Source organism: Trachemys scripta, chromosome 14 (assembly GCF_013100865.1).
Source record: "Trachemys scripta elegans isolate TJP31775 chromosome 14, CAS_Tse_1.0, whole genome shotgun sequence".
NCBI lineage: Eukaryota > Metazoa > Chordata > Testudines > Emydidae > Trachemys > Trachemys scripta.
In genome coordinates, this window is record NC_048311.1 from 3,467,408 (window position 1) to 3,484,679 (window position 17,272).

General features: G+C 42.7%; 1 protein-coding gene across 1 annotated transcript; it reads right to left on the reverse strand.

Moving 5' to 3' along the window:
• Positions 1-897: 897 nt before the first annotated feature.
• Positions 898-16,315, reverse strand: LOC117887179 (L-amino-acid oxidase-like). Its single transcript, XM_034789507.1, has 7 exons — positions 16,303-16,315; positions 8,060-8,283; positions 6,955-7,061; positions 5,422-5,623; positions 3,441-3,494; positions 2,416-2,549; positions 898-1,708 (listed from the first exon to the last, which is right to left on the reverse strand). The coding sequence occupies exons 1-7, from the start codon at positions 16,313-16,315 to the stop codon at positions 898-900; spliced, it is 1,545 nt and encodes a 514-aa protein (XP_034645398.1).
• Between the last annotated feature and the right edge of the window lie 957 nt (positions 16,316-17,272).

Below are 17,272 nucleotides of genomic sequence, written 5' to 3' on the forward strand. Positions count from 1 at the left end.
TGGTGTTCACCTGTTGTTTTAATTTTTTAGCTAGAGTTAGAAGTGGCTAAGCGTGATTTTGGGGTAAAATGGGATGGTGCAAATTTTTGCTGTGGTACTGAGAGAAGAATGTATTCAGATTTTAACCTTGCAAACCACAAGGGCATGTAGTTATTAACAATATTTTCAAGAGATAGTTGACATCTATATACATCACACTGTCTTCCACACAGGTAGATCATGGAAAGACCAGGACCATAATCACACCACTTTTCACCAATGGACAGATTGGGTCAGTGAGGCAGAGATCTGAATGGGGTGCGATGCAAGAAACATTTTTTTTCTGCAAGGATCTCCAAGGGAGTGCAGAGACTTTGCCACTGGTTTGGAGACCAGGACATATTCTGTTCTGTGCAGCTATTCCTTTGGGGAGTGCTGAGGTGGCTGATGGGATCAGCAAGGGCTGGACTTGTGGCTGGCTCCAGAGGAGGGAGGCAGAACAACCACAGTTTCCATGCTATGTAGGCTGTGGTTCAGATTTTGTGACTGATTAAGTCAGGGGGAGTCAGAAGCCCCTTCACACTCCTGCATGGGACACCCAGACCTAGGACTAAGTGAAGCTACTTGCTCACTTATCATCTTCCTAGAGCATGTGGGTGCAAGGAGACTGGGCAGGGACTGGGCACAACCTCGGCTTCACCCTCTGGGAGCTAAGCAGAGTGACTGAGACAGCTCAGCAATGTGAGTAATAGTCTAATGCTGGTGCAGGCAATTTATGCACCACCCCTTCAGGGCTGAACCTCAAGTAACAATCGAGTAGTGCATGTTGATTAGTGGTGCAATTTCTAATTCCCCAAGTGCTAGCTGGTTCATTTGTCCCTTCCCCAAACACCCTCACTATTACAGTTATTGAATCGATTAAAGTTCATTTTCCTTCAGCTCATGTTGCTGCGCCGGTGAGGCGTTAATAACAGCATGGATGTTCCTGGCTGCTCTCAAAGCAGATTTCATAGCGGTGTCGATCCAGGCATGAGGCTGGGCTGTGAGTTCTCCTGAAAAATGGATTCTTCCTTCATTCTGAAACAGAGCCTTGGAGTAGTCGACATATTGGTACTGGGTGAAGGAAACATATGAGCCCATGGAATATCTGTCCAGGCCCCATTTCTTGATCACATATTTATTGCAGACACTCCGGATATAATCTTTGGGCACCTGGTGGATTTCTGCCAGGTCCTCCAGCACCACATCAACACACTTTTCATCACTAAGGGAAATAAAGATTTCAGTATCATCGCCCCAAGTGTAGGAAGCCAGGATCACGCCCAGGCCACTGGGGAAATTGTGGCTGGGGTAGTAGACGAATCTGGATGGGCGATCAGTGATTGATCTCCCGCCATGGATTCCATCCTTCTCCCAAAACTTTTTAGTACAGGCCAAAGCAATCTTAACATCCTTTGTGTAGTGAATGGAGCGCAGGGCATGGGTCTTGAGAGGAGAAAGAGGTGGAGAAAATTTAATGAGCCGTGCAGCTTTTGCCGTGGTTGTGACAAGGACATAGTCGGCCATCACAGATAAGGGGACCGATGTGTTTGCCCTACGGTAAAACACTCTCACTTGGTCACCCTTGGTTAGTATCTTCACTACTGGAGAGTGAAACTGAATACTCCCATGAATATACTGGTAGAAAGCATTAGAAAGTTGATCGAATCCCCCCGTTATCTCATCGTAACTGAAAGAAAGAGGGAAAAGAGATTATGGTAAAACAATGACATCCTCTGACAAGTTATCTGAATGAATTTCACAAGAAGAATAATTATGAGGAGAGCTGTAAGGAGCTTCATAGCTGAAGATACAAGCTACCCTCCACTGATTCTCCAGCTCCAGAATCTAGCAGAGTGCCAGATCTGCTGCAGTTAAGGTGAAGACCAGTTCTATGATTAAAGATTCACTCTTCCAAATGCTCTAGAAACCTCATGATTACTCACATTGCCTTGGAATTAGGTATGTTTCATAGGATTGTGGGTAGAATTAGCGATCCTAATTTGGGGTCATTTAACAAAAGGGTTCGTGAGATACAACAGAGCTCTGCCCCAATATGCCCATAGCACATACACACTTGAGTTAATTATTGAATTCCATAGGAACCCACCCAGCTAGAAGCCATGGACTCTTTCAGTAATGTCCTGCTCACCCTGTGTGAAGGGACCTTTGCATTTCATGGCTAGTGAATTATACACATACCCTCTGTGACTACTGAGATCAACAGTGCCTTTGTGAAAGAAGGTAACCAGCTGCATTGATAGAAGGGATGATAGATGGATGAGATAGAATGAGGTTGCAGAGGTATTTAAAAATGGATGGTTAGGTAGACAGATCCTACCACAGGCACATGTTCTTCCAAATATAAAGCAAGTAAATAGATTCATTTCTTCTCACCTGTTGTTGGAGAAGATAACATGAGCCATGACTGAGTGAAGAAATGACATGTAAAATCTACCATCTTCATTCAGCAAGTCACCAATCATGTCGATGGCTCCTCTACTTAAATTTCCTTCTTTAATCAAATACTCCTGGATGGGGAAGAGTAGAGAGGGTGGAAAGTGCATGCATATTATATCCTCATTTAGAAACGACAGCTGAAGAGATATTTCATTGCAGATGAGCACTGAAATTATTCAGTATGCATTAGAGATGGGCAGTGGTCAAACCTATTCACTACTCCCCTGTGTGATTTGTCTGCTTCCTCGTAACCAATCATTAAAGTAAGGTTGATGCTCACTTTCAAGACACAATCCCTCACCCCTTTCCATTCACAGGATGAAATCCTGATCTCAGTGAAGTCAATGGGAGCTTTGCCATTGACTTCAATGAGCACAGGATTTCATCCATAGTGTCCATACCACAGTTTAATTACCTTGGATTAGAGAACTGTGGTCCAGACAACACCTCTTATAGGGTAAAAGTAACAGTGGGAGGAAGACAGAGGAAGGTTGTCTCATTCAAATAACTGTGGATGAGGATACAAAACTGGATGTCAGCTGGGATGGGAAACAGAGATGCTAAATCTATTACAGAGGAGTGGAGGAGAGTCCTGTCTTCACGACTCAAACACTGGGTGTATGGGAGCACCAAGACTGCTTGCTTTCTATGGGCTGGTGTTTTGGGTAGAGAGAAGCAGAGATAACATGGATCCATGTCCCTGCCCTCCTCCTGCTGGAAAGCAGAGCCAGGAAGACCCAAGGGGGAAGTCCCCTGTATGTCCCCTGAAGATCCATGAATAGAATGTACTACCTCTGCCCAGCCAGGATCTTTAGGAGAAGTCCCATGCATTATCTTCTACCATGACTGTGTGCATGTGGCAAGATCTATCCCACAAGGAGTTCTATTGGCTAACGTAATGAAAGGTTTAGGAAACTAAAAACATTTAGATTCAAAGATACTGGAATGCCAACTTCCATTACCTTGGTGGAAAAGGAATCATACTTCTCTTTCAGAGCACTGCAGTCTGTTGTCACCTGGGGAGCAAACAAGAAAACAGTCATTTGTTTCATGATCATGGCTCTGCCTTTAAAGGTTCTCCTTCCGCCCCTCACCCCACCCCTATGTGATTATGTACTTACAGACTAGGGCTCTACCAAATTCATGGACAGTGGAATCAGAGGCAGGGACAGGGCTCTTACTGGCCCCCCGGCTCCAGTTGCTAGTCTCCTCTGGGCTGGGGAGGGATGTGACTAACCCTTCCCCTGTGCATCCACTCTGGGGTGGAGATCAGACCCACCTCTGGATATCTACACCAGGATCTCCCCCTCAGCCCGGCCTAGACGAGCAGTTAGGAGCCCCCAGCTGGGGCACTCCCAGCAGCACAGGGGAGATCAGACCCAGCTCCACCTCCAGAAACCTCTTGCAGCTGCAGAAAGCTCCAGAGGGTACTGTTGTGAAGGCAGCACAGAAGTGAGGGTGGCAATCCCACAACCCCTCCTCAACAGCTTTGTAACACCCCCCCATCCTCACCAGCCTCCTTTGGATCAGGACCCCCTAGGGTTACCACTCCATGAAATTTCAGATGTAAACATCTGAAAACATGAAATTGATTAATTTTCAAATCCTATGGCCATGAAATTGACCAGAATGGACCATGAATTTGATAGGGTCGTATTAAAGACAGTGTCCTAGTGCATATGAACAAGGGGGCGGGACATGAAATGACTGCTCAGGTGAAAGAGCTGTTAACAAGATTGTTTTAATAAGGGTAAGGTAGTTTTTTGTTTTCCACTTCTACGGTTTTCTAGCTAACTGAACTGCTTTCACTCAGACTTTCTAAAATATAAAAAATAAATAGACCAAAGGGAAACCTTTCAGTAGTGCCTAAATTAATTTGGGGCCTTAACTCCCATTTTCATAAGTGACTTAGGTACTCGGGGGGGAGGGGCAGATTTTCAAAGATATTTAGGCATCCAGAGATGCCAATAACCACCTTCTGGGATTTTTGAAAGCATATTGGGTTGGGATTCGCAAAGCATTTAGGAATCTAATTGTCATTAAAATAAGTGGGAGTTAGGAATGTCGGTCTTGTGAAAAAACCACTAGGTGCTAGGGCCCACATTTTGAAAGACATTGCTGTGCTCATTGACACACTGATTTAGGAGACTAAGTCTCATTTTGAGATGGTGCGATTGACAAAGCGATTTAAGTGCCTAACTCCCTTTGTAATTGATTGGAGTTAGGAGCCTAAATATCTTTGTGAATCCCATACTTAATCATCTCAATCCCATTGACTGTCTATGGGAATCCTAAGTGCCTAAATCCCTTTTAAATATGAGATGTAGGCTCCTCAGTCAGTTATCTTTAAACATCTGGGCCTAGATTCCCACAGGGACTTAAGCATTGCATGCTCAGTATTGCAATACCTAACAAGTAAGTGCCTAGAAATGCACTGGGATTCACAAAGTCTGAGTTAGACGCTCAGGTTCCTACCTGATGAATGGAAGGAGATAACACCCAAGAATGGGAACCACAAAAGCTAGCATGCCAAGTCACTTAAATGAGCCAATGGGAGATGCCAAGGAGAGGGGTGTGTCCTAAGCCCTACTCCTCTCAGCAGGGCTTAATTTTTAATGAAATGTTCAAGCAATTTTTTTTTACATTCATAACTGATGTAGCAAGCCCAGTAATGCCGAGGTTATGAACTTCCTAACCTAGAGGTGCCAGGGCTCAGTCTTGGCAAGCCCTGGCACAAATTAAGCACTGTCTCTCAGGCAGGTCAGCACCTAAAACTCAAGCTCTGCCAGCTAGCCTGGGTTGAAAGGACTCTTCAACTTGAGCGAGATGGTTTTGTGTCTGTGGATGAGACAGGTTTAGGACCAAAATCTGATGAACATCCCATGCTAACTTTGAAGTGAAGACCTACCTACAGTACATGATTCCATTCCACAACACACATACCTTATCCAGTGTCTGCTCATAAAGTTGAGTGGCAGATTTTCCCTTCTCTGCGGGATGCACAGGGTACCGCAAGATATCAGGGTTTTTTTCCACATCTTTATATCTTGCTCTGACATTGTTAACCAAATACCAGGCATTCGCATCAGTATTATAGAATGTATTCAGTTTAAGTCTAAATTGTTTGATAAATTCACGCACAATCCTAGAGATAAAGGAAAGAGGAGACAAAAAGAAAATGTCAAAAATGTGAAAGAATGTTATATGCTCATATATGATCCTCTAACAAAAATCAGATGGCTCCTACCTATGTAATTGAAATTATTTATGGGTATATGACCCTAAAGATATATTTCACCTGAAAACAATCATGCAACTAGTGCTGTTAACTTTTTTCAATTGTGAAAACTTTTGAAATATTGACATTATTTCAGTTTTGCAGGGCTCACATCAGACTCACTTTCACAACTTCTTAATTAAAAAAAACGGGGGGGGGGGGGGAGAAATGTACTACAAACCCAAGTTTTCAGTAAATGAGCAACATTGATAAGTATTTAAATAATGATTTGTTTCCAATAAAAAATGTAGGTAAATGTGTCATGAAAAACATTGGTAAAAACAGGAAATGCCATTTTTCAATGAAAAATACTTTTTGCTTGAAAAATTTTGACCATCTCTTCCAATCAGAACAGTCCCATTGACTTCAATGATTACACATGATGATCAAGTATTACATCTACTAATTGTAAAATCAGACTCTTTCTCACTCATTACAAGACACATGACAGCAAAAATGTCCCATTCCTAAAATTCTTCAGAGCAAAAAAAGATCAGATATATACATGTATTTGTAATAACACTACTAGGGGGTGTATCTGCAGGGATTGAACCTGGGACCTAAGGATTTAAAACAAAACCCTGCAGTGGTTGAGCTACAGGGTAAGGGAGTAGCAGACTCATAAGTAGAGCTGTTTGTGAAAACTGTTATTCTATTGCGAGAGAAATACTGGTATTTTCATGTTGTTTTCATCCCAGAGTGTGATGAAAGGTTCTGAACATAAATGTCAAAACATCTAGACATTCGCAAATCAAAATGTTTCAGTTTGGTTGGCTGACTTGAAATGAAATGTTTGTCTGCGACTGCCTGAGCAGCCACAGACAAATCTTTGATTCCATTTTGCTTCTGGGGGAATTAATTTGGAGTAATCCTGGGCCCTGGGATCTCTATGGTCATTTAGTTGCACTGGCTGGTGCAGTAGCAAGCCATTACTTAACCCACTCTCTGCTTCAGCCCACCCACTCCCAGCCCCTTTGTGCAAAAAGAGTGACAGCTCCAATTTTTCTCCTTCCTGCAGATAGACTGATGATTCAACGTAGTGCTTGTAGTCCACATGAGAGAATAAAGGGGTATTTTAACTATTCAAATCTGTACCTCCAAAGATTTTTTTCCCTAGGAATTATCATAAAAATCTTTAAAATGGGATTTCCACTATTCTGAACAAGATTGGTGGCTGAGCAGGACAAACTGTATATTACCTGTGATGTTTTGGCAAACGCATGGGTCCCAGATCCATGTACCAATCTCGTTCTCGATAGGTCTCGATGCGTCCTCCCAAGCGGCCACTGGCTTCCAGAATCATAACCTAGGAACATGGAACACAGGCCATCATTTTCAATCCCTTGTCGGTATGTTTCTTTCTTGTATGGTAAAGGATGATTTGGTCATCACAGAAATAAAATTAATATTTTATAAAAGTAATTTTGGACAGTAAGTAAGCACTCAGGCATTGATTCAGGAAAATGAGTAAGCATATGCTAAACTTGAATTTGAACTCCCTAGGATTTAAGCATGTACTCAATGTAAGTATGTACTCAAGCAGCTTTTCTAAATAGAGATGTATTTCTGAACTGAGATCTCAAGGATCAGATTCTAATCTGGTAGTTTTTACACTAATAGTAGCCTTTCCCATGTATTGTAAGTACCAGATTTTCAATGAGAAAGTGTTTAGAACAACAACTAAGCGCTTAAAGTCTAAGTGCACAAGTGAGCTCTGTTGATTTTTCCAGCCTTGGGGGGCTGTAGTTCATGGGTGGTCTCTAGAGGGAGAGTTGTGGATGTGTAGGCAGTGGATAGGGATAGTGGATTTCAGTCTTTCCCAAGGCTAACAAGAGTAGCTCCTTGGAAAAACAAAAACAAACAAAAAAGACCAGGTTGCAAATTAAGGTTTTTATGGAATGGCTAATATCAATTTTCTCACAGAGAATTTTGTTAGAAACACGTGGACTGTAAAGAGGTTATGGTGAAGTGTTTGAGTCTTTTGGAACATTTCCTTAACTATTCACCATCTTCATAAAATACAGTGATTGCAGGGCTTATTTGTTACAACATTATTATTTTTTCTTTTGGTTATGTTGTTATTTTACTAACAATCTTAAGTTTAAGTCAATTAACTTTTTGTCTGGAAATAAAAAAAAATCTGCCATCCTTCTTTCTTCTTTTCTTAGTTCACCCAGCTTACTTAAGTTCACCTCCTTTGGTTCTTCTGCATTGTTAATGCTTTGAAAAAGAAACAATAAGACTATTTCAAGGGAGCACGGACTCTCTGGCCTTTCTCTGGCTCCTCTCAGTTGATATAATTACCTTGCAACCAGCATCTCTCAACACTTTGGCAGCTGTGAGTCCACTGATTCCTGCCCCAACAATCACCACCTTCTTTGAATTACACTTTTTTTCCAATCCGTTTTTGGCAATATCCACCAGTTCGTCATAGTCAGGGTCATTGAAGCATTGTTCCCACTTCTTCAGTTTGCCAGGCAGGCTCTCCAAGCTCGGGAATGCCACAAGGAGGAAGAGCTGAAGAAATACTAGAGACAGATATACAAAGAAAACAGATGACACACGTGAAGGCAACTCTTTCTCTGAGAACACAGAGCTCAGTAATGTCACTGACATGATGCACCTCAGCTTTAGGAAGAGGCTAACACCCTCAAATGTGGAGCTCAGTTGTATGAACAAACTAGGAGAGTTATTATGATCAAATGCAGAGAGCATATAAGCTAAGGGAAGTTAATACTCAAATCCTCTAAGAGTTGATGCACTCTTCTAAACTAAAATATCACATGGCCCATTCAAAACGTTTTCTACACTGAGGGTCCTGGCCCCCACAGATACATTTAAATCTGTGCATCTCACAGCGAACTGATGATATGGGGGCTGGCTGACCTGTGAGGGAATGGCGCAGGACAAATTCATATGATGTAACTGATAATTAATATGGAGTTATACCTATCTCATAGAACTGTAAGGGACCTTGAAAGGTCATCGAGTCCAGTCCCCTGCCTTCACAGCAGGACCAAGGTACCATCCCTGACAGATTTTTGCCCCAGATCCCTAAATGGCCCCCTCAAGGATTGAACTCACAACCCTGGGTTTAGCAGGCCAATGCTCAGGGCAAGAAATAACCACAAACAAAGGTCAAATTGAAGCAGTACTGAGGGTTAATGTATTGCTTGCTTCCCTTATTTGCACAATTATACTCACACACACATTCCATGCATACTGGTGACAGGCTGTAGATGAAAGTGTTGCTTTCGATCTTAGGTGACTGAGACTGGCCAGGTTTCAGCTTCCCAGAGATCGAACCACTAGGTGACGAGACCCCGCGGAATCCCTTTGGATCTGCGGAAGGACTCTACTTCTTCTGGTCCAGTCTTGAGTTCTTGCTGTCGTGGGTTACATCTCTCTCTGGCCACTACTGCCATAGGTTTATATACAGTCCCATATACACCTTGATTATCCTTACATAGTAATATTTCAGTTCAAGCCTTGTAACTGGTTTCTTACACGCATACTATCTCACTCACTCCTTACATATTACTTACATATTCATAAGCATGAATACAATTGGTAATATAGCTTTAAGCAAGCCCCTCATATCAGCGAGGACTTCCACTGGTGTTTGTGGTTCAGACAGGAAGCTGTGCAAACTGCACTTCAAAAGCAAGGTAAGGACATGACAGGAAGTCTACACAGACACAGGCAGAGACTGCTTGAAAAGGCAGATGCAGGGGGGCCATGGGCTGCTCCTCGTCCCCATGGAGTAGGAGCTGCTCCTGCCTGGCAGAGACCAAGCCATGGATGGGAGCCACGGCCTACTACAATAATAAGGTCTTCAAGACTTGACCTCATGGGTTGAATTGAGGAACCTAACCAGAGTCTTCTTCACAGCATTTAAAAACTCAGTTCTGCTTTTCCTTTTCATGGTGCAGGACAATTTTTTCTTCTGTTTTTCCAACATATAAATCCCTGATTCCCCCTCTCACAAAGCACAAAGGAGTTCCCACTCCTGCTGAGCATTGCTGTTTAAGTGTCAGACAGCGAACAATGTGGTTCATCACATAACCAATTCCCAATCCAGTTAGAGCTTTAAAAGATCAAATCAACCATCTAAATTCTATTGTACGGTTCAGAGCAACCTTAGTAGCACCCACACCACCCTTCCTTCCCATGCTTGTGTAGGCAGCATTGTTGAACAAAAAAGAGGTGAACTTTATACCTCAGAGCTCTCTGACAGTTCCTGTGAGCCACTGGCCACTGAAATAAATATATCTTGCAAGACACGGCATAATATATCTTGACTTTTGTCAGGCTTTTGACAAAATCCCACATGACATTCTCATTAAAAAAATCTAGGGATATGGTCTAGGTGAAATGAATATAAGGTCGGTGCAGAACTGGTTGAAAAACTGTACTTAAAGTGTAGGTATCAATGGTTTGCTGTCAAACTGAGATGCTGTATCAAGTGGAGTCCTGTGGAGGTCTTTGTTTGGTACTGTACTATATAATATTTTCATCAATGATTTGGATGATGGAATAGAGATTATACTTATGAAATTGACAGGTGACATCAAACTGAAGGGCTTGAAAGCACTTTGGAGGATGGGATTGGAAATTGAAAATGATCTTGGTAAATTGGAGAACTGGTCTGAAATCAACAGAAAAAATTCAATTAAGTCAACTGCAAAGTACTATACTTAGGAAGGAAAAATCAAAGGTACACATACAAAATGGGGAATAACTGGCTAGGTAGCAATAGTGCAGAACAAGATCTGGGGGTTATAGTGGATCACAAACTGAATATGAGTCAACAATGTGAAAAGGCAAATGTCCTTCTGTATTAACAGGAATGTCAGATGTATGACACAGGAGCCAATTGTTCTGCTCTGCTTGGCTCTGGTGAGGCCTCCACTGGAGTATTGTGACCAGTTTTGGGCACCACAATTTAAGAAAGATTCGGACGACTGGGAGAGAGTCCAGAGCAGAGCAACAAGAATGCTAAGAGGTTAAGAAATAATGAACTATGAGGAAGGTTGAAAGAACAAGGAATGATTGTTCTAGAGGAAAGGAGGCTGAGGGGAACATGATAACAGTCTTCAAACATGATAACAGTCTTCAAAATATTGTTATGAAGGAGATGATGATCAATTGTTCTCATGTCCACTGAGAAAAGGACAAGAAATAATCAGCTTGATTTGTCACAACAGAGATTTACATTAGATAGTAGGAAAACTTCCTGACTGTAAGGATAGTCAAGCTTTGAAATAGGTTACCTAGGTAGGTTGTGGAATCCCCATCATTGTAGGTTATTAAGAACAGGTTGCACAAACACCTATCAGGGATAGCTGAAGTATACTTGGTGCTGCCTCAGCACAGAGATGATGGACTAGAAGAATGCTTGCGGTCCCGTCCAGCCCTACAATTCTGTAATTTCTGTGATGAAGTAAAGGATGTCTGAGCCTCCTCTAGTTTTCCTTTGGCAGTCAGCATAAAGTGGAGCAACTCTGAACATCCTTTCGCTTACACCACTGGCAGGCAAAAAGCTAAGTTTGGTCCAAGCTGCAATTCAGTCCAAGAACTGAGCGATTGAAGAGATGGAGGGGGACTATCTTCCATATCTGGAGACATAGTTAGTGCCTCATTTATAGTACCAAATGGAAAGTTTAATTTTTGTTTTGTGGTATTGAAAGAATAAGGCACTCTTAAATTTTCCTTAAAAGACAGTATTGTCTGCCCATTAAATCCATGACTCTGGGTGAGGACAGAGCCATATATTTCAGATTGACTGAAAGTAACTGAGCACAAAATGTATCCAACCCTTTGAGCCCAGGAATTATATAGGGTCTCCACAGGTAGAAATACGCTTATGTAATGTATTTCCTCCGACAGTGTGAGAACTCCAGGAAGATCTGGATTGAAGGCACTGAACATTGTGTGTCACAGTTCAGGGCAACTGCACCTGTGTTTCCCCTTCCCCACCCTTAGGCTTACAGCTCCCCAGCCATCACCCCTCTTGGGTGGAGACCTGCATCTCCCTCCTTCCTGACTGGGGTATTTCCAGGTTGCACAGCTGCCAGCCTACACTGCAAATTCCCTAGCAAGTCAGACTACTCCAGCAGGCCTAATTTGCTTTCTCCTCAGACGTCATAAACAGCATAACTGTCCACTTCTCATCACAAAACTCTTTCGAAACAAGTACATTCATTCTTAAGGTGAAAGCGTTACAGAGGCTATGTCTACACTACACAGCTTTTAGCGACATGTCAGTGTCACTACAGCCGTGCCGTTAATAGTCGCACAGCGTAGCTGCTGTTTGTCGGCTCTCTTGACGACAAAAAACTTCCATCCCCAAGGAGTGGCATTTGTGTTATCGGCAAGAGAGCATTCCTGCTAACAAAGCGCTGTTCACACTGGCTCTTGTCGTCACCAAAACTTTTGTCTTTCAGGGGTTTTTTTTAAACACCTCTGAAAGACAAAAGTTTTGTCATGCAATTGCCAGTGTAGACATAGCCAGAGAAAATCTATTAAAAACAATAAAAGAACTTAGACACGCAGTCCAGTAAGCTTACCAGAGACCACCCTAACTCCAGCCAGGGCAAGCCCTATAAACCCCACCAAGGCAGCTTTCTATGATCACAAGTTCATAACAGCTATTCCTCAGGACAAGCACCCTCATTAAAAGTTTAGTCCCTCCTTTATACAGCCAGGGTCTTTGATCTGTAAGATGTAAGCAGAGTCAGGATGAGCTCTACCCTGACATCTGGTGATGAATTATGGCGAGTGTGGAAAAGAACCTCAGGCTGATCTTGTTTGCATAGGCACACCCACATGCCTAGCATAAGCCCACAGCAACCGAAAGTGGTTACTTTGGCTGGTGTGGGATCCCCAGTTTCTCTGTTATTGGGAAAGGAAGAATAAAGTGTTGTTACCCTGATTATGTGAATCAAGGCCAGTGGAACTGTTGTATGCCACAGGAACTCACCATTAACTAAGTAGCACTCGCTAGACAAGGGGCATGGGTTCCAAAACCCAGTGAATTGAGAGAGGAGGGGGACAGGTATTTGTATGTGATGGTATAGGCCCCCCTTTGAGGGCCTGAAACACCAATTGCACCACCACCGTGGAATAGCAGAGCTAATTTTGATTCTATTGAGAGTCTAGTTACAGGCTGCTATGTGGAATTCACTTTGGGCCAGTGGTGCACCAGCACTAGGGCTCCCCTACTACTAGTGCAATCACTAAGAGCTGAAATCACAAAAGAGCTAAAGTTACTAAGAGCTGAGATCACTGTGTTAACTAGTGGGGGAGCCTGAAGCTATATTGCTAAGCGGTTGGCGGAGCAGTTTGCGTGGACGGCTGGCGGAGCGGAGCGGAGCCTTGTGGAGATGGTTGGAGGGGCCCAAGGAATGGTGAGTGGAGCCATTTGCGGGGACGGCTGGAGTGGCTCACAGGTCGGTGAGCGGAGCGGAGCAGCTGGTAGAGCAGAGCAGTTTGTGGGATGGCAGGAGCGGCTCACGGGACGGCTTGTGAAAGTGGACTGGCTTGTGGTGAAGGCTGAACCCCATGGAGAGGCGGCCATTAGGCCTCAGATCACGTAAGGTGCCCCTTAACACCATGCATGCCCCCCCTTTGAACTCTGGGGCTGCACTGACCAGGGACAGAGACTTTGGGGGTTGTTGGACTTTTGGGACTTTGGGTGATTCTTGGGTTGCTGGATTCAAGAACCAAAGGGAAAGGATACAGCCCAATTTGCTGGGGTGGGTCTTTTGCTCAGGGTTTGTGTTATGAATCCTGTTTGTGGTGTTTTTCCAATTTACTGCTGATGTTGTTTTCCTGATGTCGTTTTCCTCATGTTATTAAACATTTTCTGCTACACTCAGACTCCGTGCTTGCAAGAGGGGAAGTATTGCCTCTTAGAGGCACCCAGGGGGTGGTATGTAATTGTCCCAGGTCACTGGGTGTGGACTCGAGCCAGTTTTGCATTGCGTTATTGAAACAGAACCCCTAGATACTGAACCCGGCCCTTGTTGCTGCCAACTCAGATGGGCAGAAGTGTTACAAAATAGATAATTTGCAGGCAATGTTTTTCTCCTCAGGGTATAGCTTCAAAAGGCTGGGAACTTGCCCAACTGGAAGTGTGACATTTGCATACCCTTCCTCCTGTGGATTTCCTGGGAAACTCCCTTAACTTTAAACATTTACATTGTTTCAAATAGTCCTTTTAAGATCATAACACTTATCAAAGTTTAATTTGCCATGTCTCCTCCCTAGAAATGTCCCCTACAATCCCACAATGATAGATTAACATTTGCATTTTTAATACAGTGAACTCCTAAAATATTGATGCTTAATTTCGTAAGGTTTGTCTAGGATATTGCATGAGATTTCTATATTAGTCACACCTAGGTTCTTCTTACTCTGAAATTATCAGCATTCTTTTCCTTATCTTTTGTATGCGATAGGACTGATATGGAAATGATTGGGCTGGAGAGAGAAGTTCTGATGCCAGTGATATATTCGCTATTACATTACAGAACTAGAGATGTCTACCAGAGCTAAACACCAACCAGAGATTATTTGGCAGAGGTTATATCCATCAACAGGCAAGCAGGAGTGCTTGCTTTCAGAGCTCAGCTGGGAACATAAAAACAATGTGGATGGAATTCATCCTGGTGGAGAATAAAGTCCTACACACCACATGAGTTCCATGATCACTTGCTCCTGAAAGGAACAGCCATCTTCGGGATGGTATGGAGCCCTCTACATCAGAAGGTATGCCTGGAGGAAGGGACATAAGGATGCGTGGGTTGGGAATGGTCACCATAATTTCATTTTTTCTTTATTGATGGATTTGAAATTAGTCTGCAGGCAAGTGAAGCAAGTGGAAGAGGAAAGGAAAACAAATATAATGGCTATGTCGGACCGCTAAGCATCCAGCAGCAATCTTTGATCTAAGGAAACATCTGCAATTTCTTTTATTACTTTTTTCCAGTCATGTCCAACTCAATTCAGTTGTGGGCGGTGATATACAGCTGAACAATTCCTATGTTTGCTTCCCTCAGCCTACCAAATCTATTTCTCTCTTATTTGAAATGAACCTCAAGCAGCTAATCCTCATAAATGCCCTGATCTCTTGCAACCATGGGATCATCAGGTTCACTGCATTGTCAAGGGTCAAATGAGAGGGGATTATCATCAACACATTATCATCAGCAAAGCCTTACAAGTGCTGTATGTTCTCCCTCTCCTCTGTAACCATACACCATGAGCCTCTCATTGTCACAGCTTAATCATCCCCTTCAACTAAGTCTATACAAGTAGTCTCACTCAAAGTGTGGATCTGGCATTGACCCTTCCCAAGTTTCATGCCACCAAGTCAGGTATCTTGCACTATGGAGAAGTAACAGAAAAAGTCAGTCGACTGACAGTACTTTCCCGCTGAAACAAGTGAAGGCTTTGCAAATAAAAAGTTCCCAGTGCAGAAATAAAGTGAATTAGTGCTAGACAGAAAATTGTATTTTCCTTCTTTTTTGTTATTTATTTGTATTTTTTTGTAATAGACTGGTTTCATTTTTTCCTCAGAAATGCTTGTGGAAATGTTCTGTTTTACTGACCAAACACCAAGCCAAAACCCCTGGAAAATAATCCTTTTTCATTTTTTTTCCAAAATATTTCAATTTTTGAAAACAAACAGAAACCCCCCCCCCCCACAACAAATCAGCATTCAGTCTTTATTAAAAATGACTTCCTAAACAAATAAAAAATTCCATGAACATTTTTTATTTGGAAAGCAAATCAATTTTCCACTGAGTAATTCTTCATATGATACATTTTCATCAGCTATAAAATTAATTTAGATTTCCACATTTGCATTCGCAACTCGTTCCTCTTCCTTGGTCAAAATCAAATCTAAGGGCTTGTCTACACTTACTGGGAGATCGACAAGCAGCGATCGATGCATCGACCGCAGATCGCTCTCCCGTAGACCCCTGTACTCCACTGGATTGAGAAGAGTAGGGGGAGTCGATGGGAGAGCATCTCACGTTGACATTGTGTAGTGTGGACCTCATGGTAAGTAAGTCTAAGCTATGTTGATTTGAATTACACTATTCACGTAACTCAAATTGCATAGCTTGAATCGAATTTCCCCATGTAGTGTAGACAAGGCCTAGAATAACTGCCTCCCACCCCAGATACTTCCTCCACCTTCTGAAACAAAAAATGGTTTCCAGTTTGGACAGAGCAGAGCTATTACACCAGCGTACCACAATACAATTGATTTTGCGTGTAATTGAGGCCAAGTGCAACCAAAAATATGCCATAAGTGCTGTTGTCTGCCACACTTAAAGAGAAGTAAATGATAATGGGAGAAAAATGACTGAAAGAGAGAGAGAGAAAGAAAAAGACAGAAAATGAGACACCATAACAAGAGAATGAGAAAGATGTGAAACAGGAAAGTTAATTGAATATCTGGTAGAGTAAGATGTTCCCAAAACAACGATCTATCCCCATCCCTCTGCAAAAGTTTTAAGAGAAGTTTCACTCACAGAACTTGTCCATGTCTCAAGTGGAAGCTCAAGTCATCAAGGGAGCCCTCTCATTTTATACATACAACTAGCCTGGCTGATAAATAGCCTCTAGGGAACTGCTAGCTCCATGTCTAATAAAGCTTGGAGATCAAAGGGCTTCCTCCTGTGATGTATTCAGCACAGCTTGTGGGTTGAGTCAGCACGTTCCGGGTAAATGGGACTCAGGATCAAAGAATGTGTGGGTATTGAGAGGCTCTGCCCTTTCCTTAAGTCCCTCTGAATCTGGTAGCCCTCCATTCTTACCTGAAAAGCACGTTCTTTTCCCTTCACCTCCTTCTGCCTCCCTTGATCCTCTGTGCTCCATAGCATGCCCACTGAACCCAATAGGGTATGTGATACTTTATACCCTTTTTCATAGTCATATACTTTAATCACCATGCAAATTATGGCTTTGACTAGACCCATAACCAAGGCACAAACCACCCAGTCTTTATTTAGGATCCAGTCCTGCAAGTTGCTCAGGACACTCAGAACCTCACTGGATCAGACCTTATGGTTCTGGGTAGCACCCAGTTCTCTGAATTTCAAATGGCTCGGGTGTTTCCATATTCCAATTTTACCGTGCACCCGGATAATGGAATTGGAGCAAATCCACGTAAATAACTAGGATTAGTACAAGGAATATACAGTGCACTTGGTATCAGAGAGAGTTATACATGACACAAGGAGCAAAGCCAATTGTCTGTGATACATAATTGTTATATCCTACAGAGAAAGGAAGATGTTTGGCTGACATTTCTATTCAGGCAGAGCTAAAGTCATTTTGGGGCCTTGTTTGAAAAGCACAATTCAAATCTTTATTTCCTCAGTTTCATAGACTCATAGACTTTAATGCCAGAAGGGCCCATCATGATCATCTAGTCTGACCTCCTGCACATCACCGGATACAGAACCTTGCCCACTCACTTCTGTAATAGACCCCTAACCT